At 35.5% G+C, this 23,642-nt stretch overlaps 1 protein-coding gene across 1 annotated transcript in view; it reads left to right on the top strand.

Moving 5' to 3' along the window:
• Nucleotides 1–3,659: 3,659 nt before the first annotated feature.
• COL19A1 (collagen type XIX alpha 1 chain) overlaps nucleotides 3,660–23,642 on the top strand; it is a 317,873-nt gene continuing 297,890 nt past the window's right edge. The window contains exons 1-2 of the mRNA XM_011361196.1: nucleotides 3,660–3,724; nucleotides 16,476–16,602. Of these exons, the coding sequence (XP_011359498.1) occupies nucleotides 16,512–16,602 (91 nt within the window). The 5' untranslated portion in view covers nucleotides 3,660–3,724; nucleotides 16,476–16,511. The remainder of the gene's footprint in view (nucleotides 3,725–16,475; nucleotides 16,603–23,642) is intronic.

Here is a 23,642-nt window from a genome sequence, read left to right as displayed (position 1 = left end):
TATCGTTTTCCTAGTGAAATCATTAGACTAAGGTTAAATGTTTTAAGTTACATGCTAATTTATACCTGGAAGATTTCTGCTGGAAATGATTGAAAAGAGTTAAAAGGCAAACTTCTCGGCTTTCTTAACACCACTGTTTCATGAATTTGTTGGAGATATATGAAATACCACACTTGTTCATGTTTGTTATATTTTTATTATGACACTAATATATGTTCACTGTAGAAACTTTATATATTATACATTAGTTAAAGGAAGAAATCAAAATCTTCCATCATCCTAATTCAGAAATAAGGTACCATTTTAGAGAAGTTTATGAAGGAGACTCTATGTACTTTTTAAAGCTTGTAATACGCATGGCTAATTTAGAAAGACAACTATATTGTGCTTCTTTTAGATGTACTGAGAATGCTCCTCATTTATGTCAACTGCATATAATCACTAATAATAATCCTAGCAAAATAGGTAGGGGAAAAACTGTTCCTTTATAAATGTGCATTTCTTTGAATACTAATTAAATTGAATATTTTTTTCAAGCGTTTATTGACCATTTGTATTTATTTATGAATTGCCTCTTCACATTTTTACCTACTTTTTAAATTGAGGTATTTTTCTTTCTCCTTTTAAAAATGATTTTTGAGAACCGGATGTGTATTAATAAACATTGTCCCTAGTCAGGTGTTAGCCTTTTACCATATTTCCTGTCAGAGTCACCGATCCCTAGGAAGAGGGTCTAATAAACTGAGTGAAAGTCATATCTATGATCACTTCTTCCTCTGATTTCTTAGCTGAGTCAATGTCATGAGCTAGAATGTCTTACAGGAATGGAAGCAAACGTAACCACCAGTGGAATATTATTTTCAAAAAGAATATGACTTTCTTTTACCCCTAGGAATATCATACACAGTACTGGCCTAAAAAGGAATAGAATAGGAAGTGCATGCTAGCGATGACAAGTCAGATTTGGTAATTACAGTTAACAGTAACGTCTGTTCATCCACTATTGATGCAATGAAGTATTTTCATGGAGTATGTATGGAAGTCATGTATAGCTCTGCCCCATAAATTCAATAAAGAATGAACACTTTTATGCTTTGGTAACTAAGAAATTAGCTGGGAGCAATGCTGAAATTCTTCTTGGAAAATGGAAACTATGAAGGGGGAGAAAAGTGAAATAAATTACAAAGGGGAAAAAGAAAAGCAACATGACTTGGAGTAAAGAAGTACAGAAAAAAAGAAAGAAATAGCCATAAAACAAGAGATTGAGAAGTGAGGCTTAGGAAAAACACATTCTTTAAATATATTATGGAGCACTTATCAAAATCTGGTACAGTGTTCATTTTAAATCATTTAAATTATGCAAGTAGGGCATTACAAAGATGGAACAGTTTTTAAAAAACATGTTGAATGGAATTTATCCCTCATTTATTTTACTGGCATAAAAATAGTTAAGCGTGTCTTCCATGGAGTATAAATGTTGAAAGCAGTTTGTTTTTGGAATCTTTTAAATTTAAGTACACACATGCACACAGCTACACTGAGTGTTAGAAGCCCTGCAAGCTGTTTGCCAGAATTCGAAGTCTTGTCAGATTCCCCTGTTATTTTCAGATGCTCGTTCACCAGCGATAGCTTCAGAAACAAATAGAAAGACTGATCATTTATAATTTTATTTGGGTAAGATAAATAAAAGGCTCTTGGTTAGTGGCTTTTTCTACTTGAAGTCATTTTAAAATTCAAAAAAAAGTATTGGATAAAGGATCAATACCTAGAGATATAATAGCTTGTGATTATTTAACCAGCCCAGATTTGAATCCTATCCTGAAAGGAAATCACAGGAATATTTATTGATCTGGGGATGTTGGTATTTCTAGGAACAAAGTAACAGATAATAATTTTAAATTTTATTTATTTCTCATTTTCTTTCATTTCTTTTATTCATTTCTCATTTTCTTTCAATATCTTGTTTAGTTCAATGGTGTGAGTAGGGAAAGGAGAACCTTAAGATACAAACAAAAGTATAAGCGTTTGGCTAATTCATAAACTTCTTAAAGATTATGAAATTGTTAAAATGTTTACGAAAATAATGCTAAAATGAAGTTGGTTTATTTGTATTAAAACACAATTTAGAGACAAAATTTTGGATTTCCAGTTAGGTAGTTTTAAAGTCGTACTTTAAATAGTACCAATTAAATGTAAATAAAGTGAATTTTATAGTCTATCAGAGAAATAAAGCCTGGATATTCTTTTTTTAATTCACTAACAATTAAAAGATAAAATACAATTGCTTAGAGAGAAAAAAGAATTCAAACAGGGGTAATAGTTTTAAAAAAAAATTAGTGAATAATCACCAAAAGTCTAATGAAAGTTAGTAGATCATGTTTTAAAATGGCCATTTGAGCAGCATGACTCATATGATATCCTCTCTCCTTGGCCTCTTTCCACAGTCATCCAAAAATTAGTGATGAAAATCACATGAGAAGAAAACATATCAAGAGGTTTTAAATCCTGACATATAAATATGCTTTGCATCACTAGATGCAAGGCTCTAAAACTGCGAGTATTTTGATTATGATGAAAGACACGGTTAAAAACCACTAGTTGACTCTTCAACAGTTTCATTTCGACAAAGTGGAAACCAGCTATCTCCTAAAATTTTTCTTAACATTTAAATTTTTTGTCAGCCTGCTTTTATTTATGTCCTGATATGTGAGCACTGATACGTGAAGCATATTTCTGTGGTTTAAGGTAACTTTTAAGCTTAATGATTTTAACCATTATGGATCAATAATATAATTTGTCCTATTTTCCCAACTGTGGCAATGCTGAACTAAAAAACTAAATCAATTTATCTGTTTTCTATTGATTGAGTTACTTTTCTGAATTCAATATTAGTTTTATCTTTCATATATATATATATGCCCATATATATATACATACACATACACTATGTATATACATAAATGTATGTACACCTACAAATATATAAATATTAACTATATATGTATATATACCTATATATGTATATATACCCGTATACATAAACTCTGCACACACATACACTCCTACACAGAGATCTGCAGAAAAATGACACCCTCACATGTTCAAAGTCATCCCAAAGAGTTCAAAATTCAAGGTTTGTAGCATCAATCCATGGAAAGATACATTTAAAATTACAAAATAAGTTTTTTGCACAGAGAAAAACCAAGCAATACAAACCTGGACACGTGAGCATGATTAGAAGGCAGGCAGGTTCTCTTTTGATTAACTTTATAAAAACTCCTGATGAAAGTGAAAAATGAAACATAAATGATATCCCTTTTAGCTCAACTGTTAAAATACCAATTATCTACCTATGAATGTATGTCACATAGAATATTTTGAAGACACTTCGTAATCAGAAGTGAGAAACTCTGAGCACCTGGCATCCAACCGTCATTCTATTTGTTGAAACTGCTAATAAAACATAAACCTAAAAGGCATTATTCTCGGCTCTAAGGCGACATTGCTGTAATTAAGGAAAACCTGTGCATGAGTTGGCAGGGTTCTGTCTTGCAGAGTCCTCCGTCCTCGCCGAGTGGGAGGGTCACACTGGGAGAGACTAATAAGGGCAGAGATGCGTCCCCCTTCCCCACTCGCAGGGAGCTCACTCGGGCCACTCCTCGGCGGTGCGGCAGCCCTGCTGGGACTCGACTGCGCCTCTGAGGGGCTCAAACACACATTCAAGGTAAGCTGCGCAGCTTTGCGACCTGCCCTTTCACTTCATCTCTCGCGCACATGCCGGGTCTATGTCATCTGCTCATGTTTCTGGTCATTTGCGTGCATCTGCTTTTCAAGAAAATGGAAAAACTGTGCTGCACACGTAAATATGTTTTGGTGGATAAATAATGCACACCTGCGGTTACGCATTCCCTAGGTAGCTTCATGATGGGACCGAAAACGTTTGCCACGATATGGCCACTTTAATATGCCACAGAAAATGTAGTTCGTATTCCTATGTACACATAACGCAGGCTATATGCTTTATACTTTAGTTCTAGGTGGTTTTTCTGGCTATGTGTGATTGAAAAGCAGAACTATAAGCACTGCTGATGCAGGCGAGAATAGATATCAAATATGGAATAAAAAATATCCACGGGATTAAATGCATAAAACAAATCCAATATAAATTCATTCCGTTAGATATTATTTTTCGGTCTGTGTCTAGAGATGTTACCCCGCGAAGCGAGGAGACAGGTTCCGGTGCCTCGCTCTCCGGCTCAGATTACTTATTCCGAGCTGCGGGGGTTTCTCCCAAGTGCGGCTTCGTGGGGGGTTCGGGGAGCAGGCGCGGGATCCCGGGACTACCGGCTCCCCCAGCCCAGACTCGTCCGGGAGCCTCCGGCCCTGCTCCTTAATTACCCTGCAGCACGCGCAGTGCGGCCGGACCAAGCGCCACCGCCGCGGGAACGTCCCAGCCCGGCGCTCGGAGAACGCGCTCGCAGTCTCTGCCGCCTTGGCCGCCAAACCAGCGCCACCGCCGTCAGTGCGCCGGCGCCGACGCCGCCGCGGCCGTGAGAAGGGAGGTGGCGCCGCGCAGCCCGGCTAGGGCTGCAGGGTCCCGAAGAAGTTTGTTGGCCTGGAACCAAGCATGCTGCCGCCGCTGGGCACGCTTGCTCCTTCTGAGCAGGCGGGCGTGTAAGCGAATCCTGCCCCAGACATGTTATTGAGGGAGGGGGGAAGGGAGCATGCGAGTTGGTGGGCAGGTGAGCTCTTGGACAGGCCAGGTTACGGGAGCCTCAGAGGCCCAGAGAGACACAGACAGACGAGAGGGTAGGAAAGAGCAGGGTACCAGAACACATTGCCAGCCTTAGGGGACAGTGAGCTTGGAATCGAAAAGTGGAGAACGCAGAACCCTGAAAATGAGTAGAGTTTTAATTGAACCATCCAAGAATTGCAGCAGTGAGTGACCAGGAGCCACAGCTTGAGGTTGGTAAATGGAAGGATAAAGGGAAAAATTGTGCTTCCTGCTTCCACTCCCAATTCCAAGATCTTCGTCCCATCTCCTTGGAGAAGTCTGAGGAGAATCAAGAAGGGAAGATGGTCGGGAAGTTCTAGAGGAATTTATATCTGCCTAATAATGGAGGGAATTAAATAAAACTACTCCAACATCCCCACTCCTACTCCCACCCCCTACAAAAAGAGAGCAATGGTGCTTCTTAGTCCACCTAAATCAAACACTGCTGTCATTCTTTCAGCGATGTTTTAAAACTGCTCAAATGTGTGGTCTTTCAGCATCCCGTCGCTGGTGCGTGAAAACTGTAGGACCTGCTCTAAGTAGAAATCTTTGATATGTGCCTATAAAGGAGGAGCTGAGATATTTGGTATTCAGATGGTGCAAGACGTACCTAAAAGCCTGTTCTTGAAGAGGGATGACATGGTTCTTTGAGTAGGAATATCTCTCCAGAGTAGAAAAGAAGAAGGGTAATTCCCAGGGGTGGAAAAATTCGTTCTCTCCCTGGGGGATAGACTATGGAGAAAGAGGTTTTGTTCAGCCTCAGCCTGATCTCTCAGACCGATAAGGAATCTAAGTGGGCTTTCCTGGGAAAGGAGGGTGAAGGTGCCCAATAGAGCAGTGGAGTGAGCCTGAACCTGATAGAAACAAGTCAGAGAAAGAGCAAAAAGGTGAAAAAATTCAAATGTGATTATTATCACAGTTTGGGCACTATCTCTGTATCTGAATCGTCATCCAAGGAAACCATCTAAAACAGATGGGAGCCCATGATATTCTCCATAAATGGAAAATATCCATCTTTGTTCTGGTCCTCTAGTTTAATCTCTCCTGCTGCAGTTTTGGTTCATTTTTTTTCTGGCAGACAGAAATGCCCAGTGGGTACACAGAGTGGATGGTTTTAGTGGCAGGAGAAGATATAGAAGCAGGAGAAGATGTGTAACATCTGTTATATTGCTAGTTGGTTTCATACATACAAATTCAAGTGAAGAATAAAAATACACGGGAATAAAATTAGCAGGGCTAGAGAGATGCTAGTATATAATCTGGAAAGGATGCTGGAAAAAAGTAGAATGAATAGGACTACAGTTGGATTATTTAAGGCAAGCCACATTGAGAACATATATCAAAAAGAGGCAGAGAATAACAAGGCTTAGCAGAAGAGAGCAAGAGAGAAGGCATTCCAGCCAGAAGGAATGGCATGTGTGAAGGCTTAGAGGTGGGAGTGAGCAGTCATGTGCCTGGTAAGACAGAGAATCCAAGCTGGGGTGAAACCTGAGATGAGGAGAGCAAGATAGCACCTGCCAAGGAGAGATTGGAAAGGAGAGGCTGAGAGGCAAAGCACTCTTTTGGGTATTATTTTGTAGGCCAATAGTGAGGTAATCATAAGGAAATTGAATATTGAATTTGGAAATTGATAGATGGTGAATGCAAGAGTGGAACAATAGGTCTCTTATCTATGCATATGGATTATGATAGCTCCCTCTTTGAGAGAAATCAGAGATACTCATTAGATTGTAAGACTGTTAGACCAGAAAGCTAGTAGAGCCCTTCAAATGGAACAATTAAAAAAAGTTAATAAACTAGGAAAAACTATACATATATATTCATTTAAAATTTTAAGTGGCATTGTATCATTGGTACAGATATATTTGGGGAAACGGAGCTAAAGTATTGAAATTGAAAAAAAATGTATGTCAGTCATGACTATTGAGATTCAGAATAGTTTCTAAATAGTTGATGGAGACAACTAGTTCAGAGAAACAAGTCAGTAAAACAAACAAGTTGTTGAGGAGAGAGAGAGAGAATTGTTTAAGCAAGTTCAAGCGGAGCCTAAACTTAGAAACTCTCTAGGAAGTAGGCACTAGTTTTGAAGTGACAGGAGAAATAACATGGAACTTTGAGAAAATGTGATATAGTCGATCAGTTTTAAAGGAGTAGAGACATTAAGAACCAGGGAATATTTTTTCTGTGAAGGAAGAGAGCAACTTTGATATATATATTTTTTTGTCCCACAAAATAACAAATTATGTTCACTGAGCCTTCTTTTAGTAATTTTTCCTATATTTCTCTCTCTTTTTTTATTTCATTCATAGCTTTCTATGAATGTTAAGTCCATATCCAAATATATTACTTAACAGTTCCAACCTTTCATTTGTTTAATTTTAGTCCAAATGTATTGCCTGAGACTATATTGATCCTATGAATTGATCAAATGAATATCTACTAAATGCCAAGTTTAAACAAAACCCAAATGATAAAATATATTTTTTTCTCCAACATGTTCAGTATAGAGAGGATACAGAATACACGCAAGTGATTATAATGCAATGTAGATGGTGCTGAAGCAGAGGTTGGATAGCAAGGCAGTGAGTAACAAACACTATCTGTGATGGTTCTCACAGACTTCATAGAGGATATGGCATTTGAATTGCATGTGGAAAGCAGAGTAATTCCAAATGGAGAGAGAATTGAGAAGACATTACAGCAGCCCAAACAGCATGTGCAGAAGCCTGGCATGCTTTGGGAATTGTGAATAGTTTAATGGAGTAGAGTTTGTTTGGAGGAGGTGGCAGGGCACGAGACTGGAGAGATGAATTGAGGCTCCACTGTAAAAAGAGCCTGGAGTGACTCTCCGAAAAGCGGGCAATGAAAAGCTACCAGGAGACTTTAATAAAGCAAACACTAACGTGATTCGATCTTTGTTTTAGGAATGGAATTCTTGACCAGTAGGCAGATGGAGTTAAGAGGAACAAGTTTGGAGGAAAGGAGTCTAGTTAAGAAACTGTTGCACTTTTCTAGATTAGAAACGATAAGGACATGAATTAGGGCAGTTTTTGTGAGGATAAGAAAGTTAATGTGGATTCAAAAGACATTTTAAAAGTAGATTTGATAGACTTTGATAGAAATTCAATGTGGAAGGGAAAGAATGCATTGAAGATGATTTTGAAATTTTCAGCTTAGGCTCCTAAGTGAATGATGATGCTTGTATTTAAAATATGAAAGTCAAGAGGTATCTGTAGAATATAAGGAGCAGAAACCTAAGTTTGAGAGACTTCTCAAACTAACTTCAGTTTCATTACAACAATCAATGAAAAAATTATGAAATAATGCTAGATCTAATCCTAAATTCTGAAGATATTTGTCCTATTATTGACTTGGAGTTTTGACTCCACAGATATGACTTGGCAGTCAGTTTTCTCCAGTAGTTTATAGACTCTAGTATAGCTTCACTAAAGATAGATCCTAAAGATTGGTAAAAGAACAGATATGTAACACCTGTTGTTTTTGCTTATTTACAAGACATGTCACTTCATAACAGTATGGCCAGATTTTCTTGGTGGAATTATGTATAGGCATATTAGAGGATAGTCAAGAGGGTTTAATTTAAAAATTGACTGCCTATTCAGCTGCACAGCATTTCTCTTTATAATGAATGCTCTGAAAACATGGTTTCTTTCAGTCATTTAAGGAATTAAGCTTACTTTTTTGAAAGTCAAAATGTTGTGTTACTCATTTAACAGCCTATGTATAATGAATCAATATTCTCTTTCTATTTTCTCCTCTCTTTTTCTCCTTTCACTTATCTCTTTATGTTATTTTTTATCTTGGTATTAGATCTAATGCTCTGACCTTTTATATAATACCAAATTTCAAAAATGCAAAATGAGCATTATAAAATGTTAGATGGCATAGCAGTAAAATTATTTATTTTCCGTAGGCAAATGTGGTTTGGTTGACTTTCAGATGGCTCCTAAATATCTTATCTAACAAGATATTTAGATATGATGGAAGCCCACCATTCCATCATTTTATTTATTCATTCTGCTTTCCATTGCTTCGTAGTGTCTATCTCTCAAAGATAATGTATGAGTATGTTTATGTTCGGTCTTCCTGACCAGAGTGACATCAGGGACTTCCCCTAATTGGCTCACTGCTGTATCTCCAGTGACTACTGTATCCCTAATGGCACATAGTAGGAACTTCATTTATCAATGGAATGAAAGATTAATGTTTCCCAGTGTTCCTTTCTGTTCTTTTTTGGTGCTCTCCGTATACAAATCTAGATTAATAAGGGATTTTAAAAAATCCATGTACTAAGTGTTCTTAGTTTTGATAGTGGCATTATAGGATTTCAAGAGCTAGATTAAGAAAGTTTCAGGGATAGTGACTGTTTTTCCTAATTCCTTTAACCCAATCAATATCCCAAACTATTCTGGTTGGCAAAGGACTGTGAGAGTAACAATTTAGACATAGAAGTCAGGCCTTTAGGCAGCTGTCATCTCTTTGTTGACATGCAATGAGAAATCAGTTACAGGCAGGGCTGTCTAGATAGTTTTAGAGGTTCATAGGCTCCAGTAATGTTATCTACTCACGACTACCAACGCTGGGCACACTCACAATTATGATTTTAGTACTTCGTAACACTGGGAAGGAACCGTCTGGAGTCTGGCTAGAATCTTGATAGAGAATAGCTGAAATTTTAAAAGGAAGTATATAGGAATGTGATAAGTCTGCCTCACATTCTAATACTAAACATAATGTAACAGCAAAGGCTTTTTAGTCAAGCCAACCTAGACTTAAATCCCAGGTTGTGAGATCTTCTCTGTGAACTTTGATGTTTCCTATATGTAGGAGAGAGATCTGATTCTTGTCTTTAGTACTACTCTTAGTCCTGGGCAAGAGGATCCATGCTCTGGGCCCTCTGTTTTAGAAGGCCCTGATACGCCCCTGCTCTGGATGTGCACCTGCTCTCAGGATTAGGAGTTCAGAGAGGTAAGGAGACTTGTCCGCCCAAAGCCCGAGCTTCTAGACCAGCCTCTGAGTACCCAAGATCCTGAAATTCTCTGACCAAATGACTCTTAGTTTTCTCGCAGGATCCAGCAGACCTCTTCTTGGGTCCCTCTTTCCAGGGGCACACCATGCCACTGCTGTGAACACACCTAGGCCCAAGGGGGTGGTCAAGGAGTGGCTGTATGCAAGTGCTGAGCACAGAGCTTAGACTTCTTGGCATGTTCTCATAAGTGGTTGAGGCCCCTTGTGGTGCAGACAGAGCCAGGAATGGGAAAAAATGAGGAATGAACTTTGGTCCAGGCCTGAGGCCAGTGTATCTTTTGCAGTTAGCTCTGTTCAGTTCTAAACTTAAGCTTGGCTTTCAGGTCTTTCTGAAGGTATATTTGCCAAGATAAAAGGAGAAAACATGTATTTCTTATCAGTCTTATTAGTTTTATTTTTAGCTTTCAAATATTTAGATATATTGTATGTATCCCTCTTGCCCTATACCCTGCTGATGTGAGGGTCAGGTGTGCCCACCTCTCAAGTTATTATGAGTATTAAAATAAAATACCATGTATAAAAGAAATTCTACTGCAGAAAATGAGATTTTGTGTGACCAATATTCTCCAAATCCTTCTTAAAATGTATCATGAGCCATCTTTATACAAGTTTGGAAAATGATTTGAGGGCCTTAAACATCAGCACCCATGGACATTACCTCAAGAATCTACATTGCTCAATCCATTGGGAAAGGTCTTTGTTAAAGTTTAGATCTTACTTGGAAGGGCGACACATTAAATTGTGATAACATTGGCTTAGATTCATTTATAGAACTATTTTGATAATCACCTAGCTGAGATCCAAGGGACAGGATAGATAATAGGTACTTTTTGATGAGGAAAGAGATTGTGGACAAAGTCCAGAATTGAGAAATTAAGGGAAGGCACCAGAGGCAGTTCAAGGGCAGCAAGAAACAGCCTGAGAACGGTATCTGGGGATAGTAAGAAGGATCTTCATGAAAGACCAGAAAGACCCCAAGAAAGTTTTGCCCTTTACAATGTTGTTGGTGTCAACTCTGCAACAGCCCGCAGTAGAGGTTAAAGACCTGGAAAAGATTTTGTTTTGTTTTGTTTTGTTTTGTTTTTAATGTATACACAATTCATTTTGAGAATTTGATAAAAACTTTTTTCAAATATTCATAGCTGAGTGGAGTACATCTCTATTTAATCAGGATTGGAATAACAGAAATGTCCAATGGTAAACATATTTTAGAAATGTATAGAGGAAGGATGTTAATTTTAATGACTCTTGAAATATTATAAAATTCTGAAATGCCTTAAGAATTGTAAAATATATACCATAGAATATTATTTAGGCATAAGAAATGGAATCTTGCCATCTGCAACAACATGGATGGATTTAGAGGGTATTGTGTTGAGTGGAGTAAGTCAGACTGAGACAAATGCCATACGATCTCACATGTGGATTCTAAAGAACAAAATAAACAAAACAGAAACAAACTCATTGATATAGAGAATGTTTTGATGGTTGCCAGATGGGAGGAGGGTTTGGGGGCTGAGTGAAAAGGGGGAAGGGATTATGATGTACAAATCGGTAGTTACAAAATAGTCAGATGTAAAGTCCAGCATAAGGAATATAGTCACCAATACTGTTCTTTGTGTGGTGTCAGATGGGTACTAGATTTATCAGGGTGATCACTTTGTAAGTTATATAAATGTCTAATCACTATGTTGTACACTTGAAATTAATATAATATTGTATGCCAACTATAATTGAAAAATAAAAAAAATTAAGAAAAAAATAATTATAAAATAAAGATTAAATTAGTGTCACTACAGATTCAAAGATAAGTGTAGTTCAGTGTTATCTCAAGATTTGAAAATTGGCAGTTTCTTACTTTTTAAATTCAGCGAATATTTATTGAGTCTCTGCTTTTTCAGGTACATTAATAGGTGCTTAGGATACACTGATGGGCTAAACTGCCATAGTTCCTGCTCTCAAGGAACTTAAGAGTTAAGTGAGGGCAATAAACATGTACACAGGCAAATAGTCTGAGCTGAAGAATAATGGGTCCTGGGCACGGTCAGGCAGGGGCTTTCCACATAGTGACATTTAAATTGAAAGATGTAGGGTGAACATGATCCAGCATGTTCCCGGATGAGGAAATAGCTTGCACAAAAGTCCTGAGGTTGGAAAGAGCCAGGGAATTTGAGAAATAAGACATTAGTGAAGAGAACAGTACCACATGAGACTGGACAGATGGGCAGGGGCCAGATTCAGGGCTTCTAGGCCATTGAAAGTCTTTCGGATTACATTTGAAGTACAATGGAAAGCCATTAAAGGGTTCGAAGCAGGGAAATGACATGATCCAACTTTGATTTCAAGAAAAACTCTCTAGTGTTATGTAGAGAGTGAATTTGGCCAAGAGCCGATAACAGATGAGGGGAATTAGTTAAGGAAGCGATTGAAGGTTAGGGGACCGGAACTAGGATAGTGGCAGAGAAATGGAGAGCAGTGGATGGATTTGAAATGTGTTTGGGGTAACACTGGTATGACTAGTTGATGGTTTAGATGTGGGAGGTGATGATAAGGAAGACAGAAGAATCAGTGTGATGCTTAGGTTTCTAGTTTGAACATTTTGATAGATGCTAATTATTCAGACGAGAAAGCATGAAAGCAAAAAATTATGGTTGCAAATCAAGTGTTTAATTTGTACGATAGCTATAGATTTCTGTAAAATATCTGAGAGGGAATATGGAGTAGTCAGCTGGATACAAAAAGTTCAGAGAGGAGGACTGGACTGGAAATATAAATTTTAGATTCATCATCTGACATACTATTTAAAGCCAAGAGAATGTTGAATTCACCTAGAGGGGCATTGTAAAGAGATAGGAGAAGAGGACCCACAGATCCCAGTGTTAAAAAATCAGGTAGAGAAAAGATCTGAGATGGGGATTTAGAAGAAAATCCCAGAGAGTATGAGGGCAGAGGCAAATGAGAAAGGGTTTCAAGGAAGAGGGAGTGGTCAGCTATTAGAAATGCCACCAACAGTTGAATTAGCTGGGGACAGAAAAGGATTCTTCTTTCAAGATCTTGCCGAACTTTACCATAGACACTTCAGTGGAGTGGTGGAATGGCAATTCTTTAGTAACTAGAACATTTAGTCAACTAACCATAACATGTTATTCTTCATACCTTTTGGATAAATGAGGTTGAAGCCAAGTATGATTATCCTCTGGCTCAAGGAAATACTTGGGAGACCTCAAAATGAATTCACATGCTTGTGGCCGTATAGCTCTCTGGTTCTTTGTTGCTGGAACAAGAGCCACAACTTCAATGAACATAAATTTTTAGGACGCTTTAGCACTTCTCCATTGTTCCTATATCAAAATTAATCTCAGGCTGAGGAGATAAATATAACTAATTTTTTACTAATTATTTATGACTATGTACAATAAACATTTATAATAGCAGGTACTTTTCTTGAACATTACTGTGTTCAAGCCCCTCTACTCTTTCCTAGTATTAAATAATTTATTTCCAATACTATTCCCAGTTTTTAAGTGAATAAATGAAGGCTTAGTGAAAATACATGAGACAGAGACCAGACATAAAACCATGGTTTTAACCACTATACCACACTACTAATTTATGAACTAATAAAAATCACTTTGGTTAAAAATGCAAACGATCAAGGATCTCTCTGGAAGTTAAATCAATATTTGTGAGTTTATTTCATTGACAAAGAATTAATTGCTTTAACAGTTAAATAATAGGATAAATTTGCAAAGTCATATAAGGATTAGGACTATGTCTAGATGAGCGAGTTCAAAAGAAATAAGGCATAAAACCAGCTGTTTGATATTTAGAACCACACATATGGTTTTAATATTGCAGTTGCTGCTTCTTGCTGTTCATCCACAAATACCTAAAATTTTGAAATTACTTTAAAATGCTAATCTTACAATGTTTGGCACATACAGAATACCAAAGATGGTGGCTTTAGTTTTCTAAAGAGTGTCTATTGACAACATTTGGGCATTGATATGATGGCTCTTTTATATTTGACTCAAGTAAACTTCGAATGGTGGCAAATATATGATATAATATTATTTGCATATTTAGAACTTTTAGAGTAGCTATTCTAATAATACTGAAATTGTCAAATACACTGAGGGAGCCATTATATTTTTACTTGCAATTTATTTCCATGTTAGTTATTTCATTATAAAAATTAATTTAAGTAATGTTTAAATTTTCTATTACAAGGATTCTATGTACTAAATTTTTTACTTTAATACCTATAAAGTAGTATACGTTCAGAAAGACAATATGGGAAGTAACACATTAATGCTAAATATACTAATTGGCTCAGGTGAGGTAGGCGTTGCATATATTTTTTATTCTTTAAATAGAATGAAAAATTACTCTTCACATGTGCAGTAATTACTCCAGTAGCAGTGATTATTTAAACCAATAACAACATGGTTAAGTTTCTAGAAAATGTAATGAGATCAGTAAAGCCAAAATGTGGAAAATTATTATTGAGAAGAGAAAATAGAATTAAAAATATAAATAATTGTATATGACACCAAAAGAACAGTCAACAAAAGAAATCAATAGATAATTTGGACTACAAAAAAAAATAAATAAATGCAGCAAAAGACACAATCAACAGAGTAAAAAGGTAATCTGCAACATGGAAGAAAATATTTGCAAATCATATGTCTGATAAGGGGTTGATAACCAGAATGTGTAAAAACTCCTGCAACTCAACAGCAAAAAAAAAAAAAAACAGATTGAAAAGTGGGCAAGGATTTAAATAAACATTTCTCCAAAGAAGATATAAAAATCGCTAATAAACACATGAAGGTGCTCAACATCACTAATCCTTAGGGAAATGAAAGTCAAAACCACAATCAGATACCATCTCACATCCATTGCGAGGGCTGCTATTAAAAAAAAAAAAAAAAGTGATGATGTGAATGTGGAGAAATTGGAACCATTGTTTATTGTTGGTGGGAATAAAAAATGGTTCAGCTGCTGTGGAAAACAGTATGGTGATTCCTCAGAATATTAAAAATAGAATTATAATGTGATCTGGTAATTCCATTTCTGGGTATGCACTCAAAAGAATTGAAAGCAGGGACTTGAACAGATATTTGTACATGTTAATAGCAGCATTATTCACAATAGCCAAAAGGTGGGAGCAACCAAGTGTCCATCAGAGAATGAACGGATAAACAAAATTGCTATATATATATACAGTATAATCTTATTTAGCCTTAAAAGGGAAAGAAATTGTAACACATGCTATAACATGAATGAACCTTGAGGACATTATGCTAAGTGAAATAAAGTCACAAAAGGTTAAGTACTATATGATTCCACTTACATTAGGTACCTAGAGTAATCAGATTCATAAAGACAAAGTAAAGTGGTGGTTGCTGGTGTTGGCGGGGGGGCTGAGAAACAAGAACTTTTTATTTAATAGGTACAGAGTTTCAGTTTTGCAAGATGAAAAGTTATGGATAGTGATGATTACACATTCATGTGAAGGTATTTAATGGCACTGAAATAGACAATAGTAAATTTTATGTGTATTTTGCCAGGATTTGAAATTATGTGTACATATATGTATACATATTTCTGTATATATCTTTATGTTCCATTCTCATTCTCTGGATTCAGAAGTATAGGCAGCTCTGGGTTCATCAGTAGTCCCCTGGAGTTTTCTGATTTGGGGGTAATATTCTTTCTTGACTTTTATTTCTCTAGCACTTGCAACAATTTTGTAAGCACTTATTTCTCTGTATTTCTGCTAGAAATATCTAGAGTTATTTTTTGTTTTCCTCATTGAATTTTGATAAACAATGTGTTTTTTTGTAATTTTAAGATATGTCTCATGAAAATGAATTATGTACAGTGAAGTACTGGAGTCAGCATAAAATGTTTTTACAAATGTTTTCTTTTTTTATTTTTCTGAGTGCATGTTTTTAAACAATTATCAGCACCCCACTGGGTATATATTTATAAAATATTACCTTTTTGCAATTCATTTGCTTTTGATTTATATCTTCAAAATGCTTATATACATATGTAGACAAATCATTGTAAGTGGTATGACTTTAAAAAATATAAAAGAAGAGAAAATTTAAGTGATAAGAGGCTATATGGGTATTGATAATTAATTAGGAACTAATCTGAAAATATATTCAGTGTATATTGTTATATATATAACTACATATATAATCAATATCCAATTATAGTCAGCCTTCAGTAACTCCAGGTTTCACATCCACAAATTCAACCAATTTTGGATTTAAAATATTCGGAAAAGAAATCTTAGAAAGTTCCTAAAAGCAAAATTTGAATTTGCCACTCGCTGAGCACCTATGCTTAATTCATGTAAATGAAGTGATGTGTAGGCATACTCTGTTTTAGCTATATGTAAATGTAGATTGTATGCAAATACTATACCATTTTATATAAGGACTTGAACATTCGAAGATTTTGTTATCCTCAGGGGTCCTGGAACCAGTACCCCATGGATATCAGGGGACAACTGTCTGTATATAATTATATGTAATGTAAAAATCTATGTATTCTCTTTGGTGATGTGGATATTCTGGAAATACTTATGAAAAGAATTGTATAATAAGCTTAATTTAAATATTTTGTTCTGTTGCAGATCTGTGGTCAGTTGTTCACATGGTTTCGAGGCACGATGAGGCATGCTGGCTCTTGGAAACTCTGGCTCTGGGTGGCAGTGTTCCTGCTTCCTGCTTCCAGTTCCATGACTGTCAGGGATAAGCCAGGTATCCGTCCAGGCCACCTCTTTTTCCAGTCACCAAATGTTAAATTATTTTTAAAAAACATGAAAATGAACTTGTTAAAGTTGAAGAGGCTGCAGCTAAAATCCACTAAAATAAATTATTCATTGTTTCCCCCATGACCTTCATGTTGCACATTGAGAATTTCTAAAATTACCTCATTTTTTATATACATACTCTACTAGTCTAGCCTTTCCTTTCTCACATTGATATTTATAAATATAAATATATTTTTGTTCCTCTCTGTATATTTCTTCCTTTCCTCTTTAAGTTATAAGTTATTCAAGTTATTTAAATTATAATTATAGAAACCCCTCACCAATTAGGAGTAACTGGAGACATATCTAATTTTAATTAGAGAAAAGTGAAAAACAGAATAGGAGATATAAAAGGAAATGTGGTTTAATTATGTATCAATTTTGTAGTATCTCAGATGAAAAGATTAACAGTCATTAGAGCACTTTTTGAACTGAATGCATAATATTTATTTGTAATTATTAACTTCATAAAATTTCCAAGGGTCTTGAAGGCAATTTGAAACAGTTACTTTCACCTCTAATTTTTATAAATGATTATGTGGCTAATTTGAAAGACTTCTCTTGAACATTGAGTATGTGTAAGTTACTGATCTAGGTGTACCTTAAAATTCAAGAGTTGAACTAGATACACTGAAGAAACCATTTGCTAAGCAAAGATACTTCAACTCTCCTTCTATGCAAAAGTTCACATATGATATATTCTGACAATGGTCAGATATGATGATATATTCTGAGTCTGTGAGTCTTATTCTGTTTATTCTTTTGACTATATTGTAATAAGTTTTGCTAACTTTTGAATTTGAAGTACACATAAAATAAAAACAATCTCACAAAGAAATAACAGATCTTAGTCTCTCAGAGTGTTATGTGTTTATGATTTTTTAATAACTTGGCAGGAGGTACATTTCCTAAAATAATCCACATGAAAGTTTGAATATTTTACCGCTATATAAATGATATACTGAGGATGTCTTACTTTTGAGGAGAAAACTTTCTTCAGTGAGTATTAAATCATGAGTGACTTATGGCAAAAAGAAATATAGGACAGGATAGGGCAGGGGAGTTTATTTTGAAAATGTTGCTACTCTTCTGAATTTCTTTATGTCTCTTCCTTTTAAAAGACATAGTAGGTAATGCAATTTGCAGCTTAATTAGGGGGAATAGGACTTTTTTTGATAAGCAAAGAAAATGAACCTTTGACTAAGTAGGACACAGTTTTTTGGCACATTCTAGTTCTTGATAATAATGATTTGAAAGATCGACATAAATGGTTTTCCAATTATAGTATAAGAGTCATCGGGGGTTATTGATTCCCAACCCTCAGCTTGCAGGACAGGCTGGGGTGGAATTCAGTCATTTACATCTTTAACAAGCTCCCCAGGTAAATCTAATGCATCATGTCTGAGGAAAACACTTGGAGAAACATTCACCTTTGGCATAATTAACTGACATTTCTTTTTTCTTTTCTTTTTCCTCAGCTGGTTGTCTTGCATCTTATGCTACCAGGTTCCTTTTATTTATTTTTTTTTTTTGGCTTTTTTTTTTTTTGCCTTTTATAATGTTTTCTTTATTGTAGTAAGAACACTTAACATTTGATCTACCCTCTTAATAAATTTCTAAGAGTTTAGTACAGTGCTGTTAACTACAGGCACAGTGTGGTACACCAGCTCTCTGGAACATAATCATCTTGCAAAACTGAAACTTTCCCAGCTTGGGATTCCCCTGAATGTTTTGCTTTTCTGGCTTTGGTATCTCAGTTCTTTAATCAAGTTATATTGTATGTAGGACTACCAAAATGTGTGTATTCTTGCCCAATTTACTTTACTAAATTAATCTTTCTGAAAAAGTTTCTTAGGAGTGTGAATTCAAAATTAATCTGAACTCTAACATGGTCCACATAACATAAAGCACTAAAAGGAAATTAAGAACAAAATGAAGAGTTGATTTTTATTATGCCATTTGGTAGAAGGTGCTCATGAAAGAACACATACTGAACATGCAGTGGCTGTTGCTTAACTTCAGGTATCATTTGCATTTATTAAAATGTCAGCACAGCACTGTCATAGGATTATTGAAGAAAATGACACGCTAGGCATGGCCTGATAGGGGGCTCTTCTTGTGTCTCGTGTAGCTGATTCACAGCACAAGGTTCCCGTTTTTAGTTTCCTCATGTGCAGACCTGTGTGTGTGGTCACCAACCATTTACCGGAGGGAAGTGATTACATCTAAAAATAAAATATAACCAATCTGAGAGAGAGGCTAAGGTTTCAGCTCTGAAGTCTGTGAAGTTGTCAACAGTCTACTGTTAAACCTAAATACATGAAGGATAAATTGAGTCTTTCAATTGCTTTTCTTACGTCTGCGGTGTGTTTGACGATTGCTAGGAATATTGTCCCAGTTGGGACAAAATTTAAGAGTAATATGGAGCTATTCAATAACAACTTGAATATTAAAATCGTGACGCTATTAAGAATTCATTTAATATTTTTCATCAATTTTACTGTTCAGATTATGAGATAAGGCATATTTGCATATTTTCATGCTGTAGAAATCCTATTTGAATGTAGCAGTTTCAGCTAGTTGTCAAAAGAGGGTGGGGAAGAGAATTGTATGAAAAATTATACATCATGTAAATCATCTCAAAACTTACTTTAATCAGTTACTTAAAACTTTCTTCAGTGATAGAAACTCATGTTTCAAATAATTAAAAGTTCCTCTTTTTCCTTTTCTTAATCTGCTCTAAGACCAAGTATTGAATTATTGCCAAAAGTAATAATAAAAAAAAAACTTGAGTAAGGAAAAGCAGCAAAATACAAAACAAAACAAAAAGATAAGACTGAATAAAGAGATGAAAGAATGCAAGTTAAATTATAATATTTCTTTTATTTATGGTATAACTTTAAGTTAAGTATATAGATTGAATTGATTGTAAATTTGGGCCTCAAACTATCACATAAACCCCTTGAAACTAGTTTTCTATTAATTACAAGGAAATCCATTATTAAATCTGGCTTTTACTAATTGGCAAATATCACACTCTGAAATTCAGAGTAGAAAGTACACTGTCATATAGAGAAATTTATTTTGTGTTTTCAAGAATTCCATGTTTAATATGATCTTATGTAAGCATCCTACTACTGACAAAGGTATTTTGTAAGTCCTAAGTGGAGGAAAGCTTGTCAAGTGAAGATATGGCTGCTTTGGATACAAAAAAAATCAGTGAAATTTCTGTGGCCTTTTGTGACCTTTCTGTTAAAATGTCTTTGCACTCCCCCCCACCCCTTTTTTGGTCACTTTTCTGTACTATTTTTGTTATATTCTGGTCCAGTGTGCTTTACCCATTTTGTTAACCAGTGTTTTTGTCCCAACCTAGAATACTCCATAGTCCCTTATCAGAGATATTGTCAAAGTACAATGTGAACAGGAGGGCATGAGGGCAACTAGTAACAATAAAATGAAAAAGTGTTCTCCCCCTCTGTCCAGCAGGAAGTGTGTTTTAACCTTTTTTTAAAAAAAAAATGTGAAACACCCAAAAGCTCTTATTTTGATCTGTTTATGAAAGGAAAACAAACCATTTCTATATCTGTGGTAAATTGCTGCTCTTCATCTTCACTGACTCTAACCGTGAGGCAAACAAATGCTGTCATGAGTTTTGTCACTTAAGGTAAAGAAAACAATTTTCCTTAATACTGTTAATATTTCCTTAATAATGTTAGGAAAAAAAGAATGATAAATAGAGCATCTACAGAACAAGACAGATTTTACTTGTAATTTTACAGGTAGTAATAATTCCATAATATGTATACTCCTAAGGATATGAATAGGAAAAACGAAACAGGAAACAAATGGACAAGAGGTGTAATTTCTCAGGGGATAGTCCTCCTCTTCTCATCACATTGCTTATGTACTCTCATTCATTCCCATGGCTTTAATTATGACTTATATGTCAATCGGTCCCAAATTTACTTCACAGCCCGGACTTCTCTTTGAGTTTCATACCCATATTTCTAACTGACTATTCAATAACTTCTTTTAAATTTTTTAATGGCTTCTCAAACTTGACATTTCAAACTCCTCCTCTCTTACTGCAGATTTATTTACTCCTAGCCAAATCTTTTCTTCCTCTAGTGGGATTCATTTCAGTAAACTAAAGTTTTACTAAGCAAGCCAACTCTCGCTCCTCCCTGCATTCAATCCATTATCACGTCCTGTCGATTCTTATATCTCAATTCTTTCTCATTTCAATCTTTTTTGTCACCTCTTTAATACAAGCTACCATCATATCGGGCCTCACAGAGTATGGGCATGCTAGTAAGGTTGCAATACGAAATACAGGACACCCAATTAAACTTGAAGATCAGCTAAATAATGAACATTTTTTAGTTTAAGTATGTTCCAAATATTGCATGGGGTATACTTATACTAAAAATATTTTTGTTATTAGACATTCAAATTTAATTTTACATTTTATATTTTTATTTGCTATATTTGGCAATCCTATATAATGTGAAGACAGGATAGGTTGTTTTCTTATATAGAGTGGTCAAGGAAAGCTGCCCTCATGTGGGGACATTTAAGCAGAGACATGAAGACAGAGAGAGATGTGTGAACACCTGGAAAGCAGCACATACCAAAGCCCTGAAGCTGGGCATGCTCAGCATGTGGGAGAAATAACAAGAAAGGTCAGGAGATTGAAGTCCAGAGAGTGAGGAGGAGGCGGCGATGGGGCACATGCCACTGAGAAATGGATCTGTGCTGCTGCTCGTATTGTCAAATCTGACTTCCAAGCATGCAGTGTCTGTCAAAAGCTATACCTTGAACTTTGGTAAATTCATCAAAGCAATACATGTGAGACCTCATGGGAGATGTTCAATCCTTACCCTCCAGGACTATTAGCAGATACCATGCAAATGGGTAGGCTTCTGAATTTATAGTTTTCAGTAACAAATCTTCCCTAAAGAGCTTTCAACAAGCCTTAATTCACAGTTAATTGATTATTGTAATTCCATGTTGCTCATAATACACTGTTATTTAGTACAAATGTATGTAAATATATATGTATACTTTAGCAAAGTTGAAGTAAAAAATATGTCTCCACTAGACAAATTGTATATTTTCTTTCTCTGTAATTAGTAAAGAGGTATATAAATAGCTTAAGCAATACCAAGAACCCTCAACAAACTATAAAGAGCGTAGTAGAACATGTTTACATCTATTTTTCATGATGCCTCTAATTTAATTTTCCCCTTTGTAGTGCATGAGGAATGACCTCACTTGCTTGCTTTTCCTAAGGTCAGAGGCCTCTGGCCACAGAGAGTGACTAGTCCATTTTCAGTATGAGCATCTGCAACGCTCATAAATCTTTTATGTATTAAATCAGTTGAAAAAAATGAAAAAATTAAAGAACATTTTAACTGGTCTGGGCTTCTTAGTTTTTTGAGAGGTGAAAGGGGGGAATTCAGTATGTTTTTGGTGAATGCTCTATTAAACTGAAGACTTTTATATGCGTGGGTATAAAAAATACCAGAACAATGATAAGACAAATGTGCTTCAAAAGACATGTGATCTAATCTCAATACTAGAACGCTTACTAGATTGTATACAATAGAAGGCCAAATCAGCAGGTAAGAACAGTACAAAGATTTAGAGATTAAGGGGAAAAGTGATTTAAAAAAAAAAAAAATGTTTCAAACTGAGAGTGAGAACAAAACGCATTTCTACTAAAGAATGAGGAGAGTTTTTTAAGTGTTCTATTGTTTTTTTTTTTTTTTTTTAGAATATGGCTTCAAGATGCAATGATCAAAATAGAGAAAAAAATAGACTAGGAAATTTATGTTTTATTTTAACTTTGCCATTGAGTGGCTGGTTATGTGATCTGGGGGAAAAGTCACATAAATTCTCTTGAATAATTTGTTCTTAGATCCTTGGGATTCATTCTGATTTTTGGAGGGAGAGAAGGGTAAAAATCTTTTAAAATGTATGTATTTTTTTGTAAGTAATCTAGATAAAATCTAGATAATCTACTTAAATCTGACCTAGCTGCCTTCCTTTGTATTTCCTTTGCCTACTTTCAATATTGTTCCAACCCTATAAATTGCCCAAGTCCTTCAAGCCAAGTTAGGGAGAAAGTGGGTCTGACAATCACTAACAACATCTTAGCATGAATTTGTTAAAGATGTTTTTATTTTCTTTTCAAAAGTTCTGTTGATTGAAGGTTCCTAAGCAATGCATCTTTTGTGGTGAAATTTTAGAAATTACTTTTGAAATTTTTAGAAATTACTTTTTGAAACATTGCAGAGAACCTTTGAAATGACACTGCTGCAGTGATTCTCCTGACAGGATGTTTGGATATTTGGGTCTCATCAATGGTTCCTCAAAATAAATGCACATTTACTCAACAAGTGTGCTTTACTTTATACTAAAATGCATATGTCAATGCTCAAAGAAGTAACATTCAACTTGTGATAGCCACTTCTGCTGCCTTGTCATTCTTATGCAATGGATCCCTAAAACTTATGCATTCAGATTATTGAGCCCTGTATCTCACCCCCAAATAATTAACATTTAGTTTTTATTTGTTTTGTTTGGCTTTTCACAATAAAGCACATATTCCAAATGTATGGCACAATATTTGATTTTCGTAAACTGAAAGATGTGGAGAAATATTTTCATATACATTGCTGGAAATGTTGAATTCCATTCATTTCAAAGTGACAGGTTAATTACTTTGATATCATATATTCATTAAGTCCCTGGAAGAAGTTAAGATATATACTGATTTCAACTTGGCAATGAGCCAGCATACATTCCTCTCCTTACTGAAGTGTCGTGGTAGGAAGTCCATTTGCACTGTCTTGAATTTTGTTTTGCCAATAAAAAAAGAAAACAAAAACAAAAACAAAAAAACTTGGGTTAAAGGTCCCCTCCCCTCTCAGATTCTAAGGGCCCTGTTTTGGCCTAAAGCCTTATAATGGGCCAAGGAGAATG

This window comes from Pteropus vampyrus, unplaced genomic scaffold (genome assembly GCF_000151845.1).
Source record: "Pteropus vampyrus isolate Shadow unplaced genomic scaffold, Pvam_2.0 Scaffold64, whole genome shotgun sequence".
Taxonomy (NCBI): Eukaryota; Metazoa; Chordata; class Mammalia; order Chiroptera; family Pteropodidae; genus Pteropus; species Pteropus vampyrus.
The sequence above is the reverse complement of the archived record's forward strand: the minus strand, read 5'-3'. Positions and strand labels throughout refer to the sequence as shown.